Here is a 3,846-nt window from a genome sequence, read left to right as displayed (position 1 = left end):
TAGTTATCCTGTAGAGTTCCCTTAAATTCAAGGTTTAAGTGAAATTTTAAACTTCCAAAGAAGGGCCACTTAATTACCCTCTCTTCCATTCCCCTCTCATTCTCTTTTCCCTCAAAGCTTATTCTCAATTGCTCTAAATGGCTTTAAGATTTTAACTCACGAAAAGACTAACTAGCTACTATCATATTCATCCAATAAAAAATGGTTCTGGTCCTCAATCACTTAAAAAGTAAAATAAGTAATCATAATTATGAATAGTAATTATCTATTATGAAAAAGTCAATAAAACAGTTCAATTATATTAAAAAGTCAATAAAACAGTTCAATTATATTAAATTAACTTATTTTATCCTCTAAAATGTTCTCTTATTTTTTAGGGAAAAAATCCAAATTACCAACTCTATGATTAACAACTCTATTTTATATTAACAACATATTTGGTTTAATTATTATATTAAAAAATTGGATTGGGGATGATAGAATTATTAGGAAATGGGGGAAGGGTTATGAGAAAGGGAAATGAGTAATTAAGAAGGGTAATTTAGAAGAAAAAAAAAAGGATGGCATGTCCATATCATGTGATTAACTCAATTAAAAGTTAATAAAAAATTTAATAAAAAGTTTATTTTACACATTTTGTTAAGTTTAAGGGGATAAATGCACGTTTTTAAATGTTAGGGTCTAATTCGCACATGAGTAAAACTTCAGGGTAGTGATTTAAAAAAAAAAACTTCAGGGTAGTAATTTGCATTTTTTCCTATTTTTTATGAGTCATACTCAATAAAAATGAGTTCATTTAAAGTTGAAAGGTTTTTGTTTTTTGTAAACTTCAAATTTTAAACCCAAAACAGATCAGTTTCAATTTTTTCGCATGTCAGCTTCAAAATGTCTAGGGAAATAGAGTCAGGCCTAAAAGCATTATTGTGGCTTCTCATACTATGTGGATAAGCTCTATGCAAGGTATCTTAACTACAAACTGTTGACACCAACTACCATTTTCAGCTTAAGGCCCCCTACATTTAATATACTCAGTCTATTGCTGTGTGTATTTATAAGCTCCATACTTACCACCTCTTCTCTTCAACTTTTCTCTGGCATTCAAGTTTATCAGCTTTTGCTTGCTTCCATAGCTAATGGCTGGTTTTCAGGTTTTCACAGCTCTTCTCTTTGCATTGGCTCTTGCCAGAATTGACCCCTCAACATGCCAAGTAGTAAATGGCAAGGTTTCCTGCGTTGACTGCACTCAGAATCACGATTTATCTGGTTTGTGCCCACTCTCTCATCCATCATCTACCCCACTACTTGTAGCTTTGATCATGTTTAGATAAATAAATGTTCATTATTTCATTTCCATTACTCTGTTTCTCATCTTATAATTGTACAAATATAAATTGTGTTGACTAGATGATGTTAGACAAAGTTTGAGTTAAATCATCATAGTTCTAAATGGATCAATTATATTAAAGACAAATAACTAAACATGAAATTTCTAGCTTATTTTGAATGTCATTAGTACACCTAGAATTAGAATAATTTAACTCTATTTATAATCATTTAGACAACCTCGTAAAAATTATTTCAATAAACTCACTGTCCAAAAACTTAATCCATTCAGCAAAGACACGTAAACACATGAATAATATTATATTATACTTTTAACAGTCTCCTTATAAATAAGCATATGAAGTTTGAAGCATGGAGGATGTTTAGATTCACATACCTTATGCTGAAATTCATTTTTTATTAAAATAATGTAGCAGATTTAGAGTGAATGATCCATTACTTGGTCACATAGACTCTGATGCTATAGAACTAACTAGTAAGAAGCTTAAGTGGGATTTGTTTTTAAGTTAAAGAAAAAGTAATAGCATATTGTGTGAGTGTGTGTTTGTACAAATATTTGAATGTTATTGAATATTGTGAGTGTGTGTTCATACTTTTTGGCAGGCACCGAAACAGAGTTATTGAATTAAGATGCGTGAATGTTTTTATATTTCATCTTGAAACCTTGACCCTATTCATTCCCAATGGTTTCAGATATCAAGGTTTTAGTGAAGTGTGAAGGTGTGAAAAAACTTGCTTTGGCATCTACAGAAGATAATGGCTTCTTCAAGGTTGATCTTCCTTCAGACAAAACCAAACCTTCTTCTGCAGGGAACTGCCTCGCAAAGCTTGTTGGAGGGCCAGTTCAGCTTTACGCCACAAGGCAGAACCAGGTCTCCCAAATCATCAAGAGCCAAGAGCCAAACAGCTACACCATCTCCACTCCTCTCAGTTTCATGAAGTCATGCCCCCAAAACACAAACTGTAAGGCTGCAAAGCCCGTTGGTTCATCCAAGACCGTTGATCTTCCTCTGCCTCCGGAGTGGGGGTTGGCACCTAGTAGCTACTATGTGCCTTTCATTCCCATCATTGGAATACCTTGATCATGTGTGTCCAAAGTGATATATAGAATCCGTTTGGACGAAAATCAAATAGCACTTTTTGAAGTTTATCAAGTGTTTTACTTTCTAATAGATAAACTTCAATAAGCTCGAATAACTTTGTATCCAAACGGGTTCATAATCGCTTTGGTAATAATATTTACAGGGAACAATAGATCGACTACTATATGGTCTTGTTTGTTACATCTTGTTATTATAAATGTATCATGTGTGTTGTAAAAGAATGCCACATTAGTAGCTGTGGTATGTAGGGTATGTGTATGAATATATTTGTTAGAAGGAAGTTAATTTCCAAGCTCAAAAGCTGATAATACTGTAATGGTTTGTGAACAACTTATGTTGCATTGTTTATATATGAAGCTAATTTTGTTGAACTGTTCTGAAATTTTTCTCTCACCCCCTTATGTTACCCAAATGCAAACTGTAATGTATCCGGCCATATATGTATGGTTATCTCTGTTTTTTGGTAGATGTATAGTTGTCTCTGGTTTAAAAAGGTATTTTTAATATGATAAAATGGTTAAGGTTGTGGATTTGTCTAGGTCAAACCAAGTTTCACATTATAGTATATATGCATATATAGAAAAACTACTATTGAAGTATTTAAACATATGAGTTTTAATTAGGGATATCACTCGCCAAGAGATTCCCATGTGCACGTGGAAATTCCCTAATTTTGATTTCAAAAACTTGATTTGAAAAAAAAAAGTAGAAAGTTGTTTTTTCATTAGAACTCTGTTTTTCCACCAAAAATCAAACATGTCCTAACTTGTAATTTCGGCTCGAAAGGGGATGGTATTATTTTATGCTTTAGAAAATTACAAACTAAATAACAAATTAAGCAATTGAAAAATGAGTATAGTCTTTTAACATAAGAGGTTCCAACTCATGAAAGAAAAGAACATCAAACACATGAACACCGGCGGAAGAGAGCTAGCACCAAACTTCGACACATCCAATTGCAATTTTTGCCACACGATATACCCATCTCAAATTTTTGTTCCAAAATATAAGTTAATCTCCAATATCTATAATTTTTTTCATGTTTACCTTCATATTTAATATGAAAGGAGATAGTGTGATTTAAAAAAAAAAAATTAACTTGAAGATAGAAACTCATTGGTGATCTAGTAAAATCAATAAATTTTTTCTCAAATGAATATATTAATTAACATCATCTCATATTTTCTTAATAAACTTTATTTTCTTAAGAAAATCTTATAATTAGAACAAATGATATACTTGTATTAGTCTTAAAAAAATGATATACTTAATTATTGTATTAGACCTGGCATTTAATAGGGACATTATTACCGAGTGATACAAACACGATTTCTTAATTTATGTTGGGGAAGGACGGGAGGGGCCCAAACCGCCTAACTCAACGCGGAGAGAAGCCAAA

General features: G+C 32.0%; 1 protein-coding gene across 1 annotated transcript; it reads left to right on the top strand.

Annotated features, from left to right (window-relative positions):
- Window positions 1-1,074: 1,074 nt before the first annotated feature.
- LOC130747131 (uncharacterized) lies at window positions 1,075-2,818 on the top strand. Its single transcript, XM_057599972.1, has 2 exons — window positions 1,075-1,263; window positions 2,038-2,818. The coding sequence occupies exons 1-2, from the start codon at window positions 1,134-1,136 to the stop codon at window positions 2,424-2,426; spliced, it is 519 nt and encodes a 172-aa protein (XP_057455955.1). The 5' UTR covers window positions 1,075-1,133; the 3' UTR covers window positions 2,427-2,818.
- Window positions 2,819-3,846: the final 1,028 nt, after the last annotated feature.

Source organism: Lotus japonicus, chromosome 3 (genome assembly GCF_012489685.1).
Source record: "Lotus japonicus ecotype B-129 chromosome 3, LjGifu_v1.2".
In the NCBI taxonomy this organism is placed as follows: Eukaryota; Viridiplantae; Streptophyta; class Magnoliopsida; order Fabales; family Fabaceae; genus Lotus; species Lotus japonicus.
Note: the sequence above shows the minus strand (reverse complement) of the source record. Positions and strands in the feature narration are given on the sequence as shown.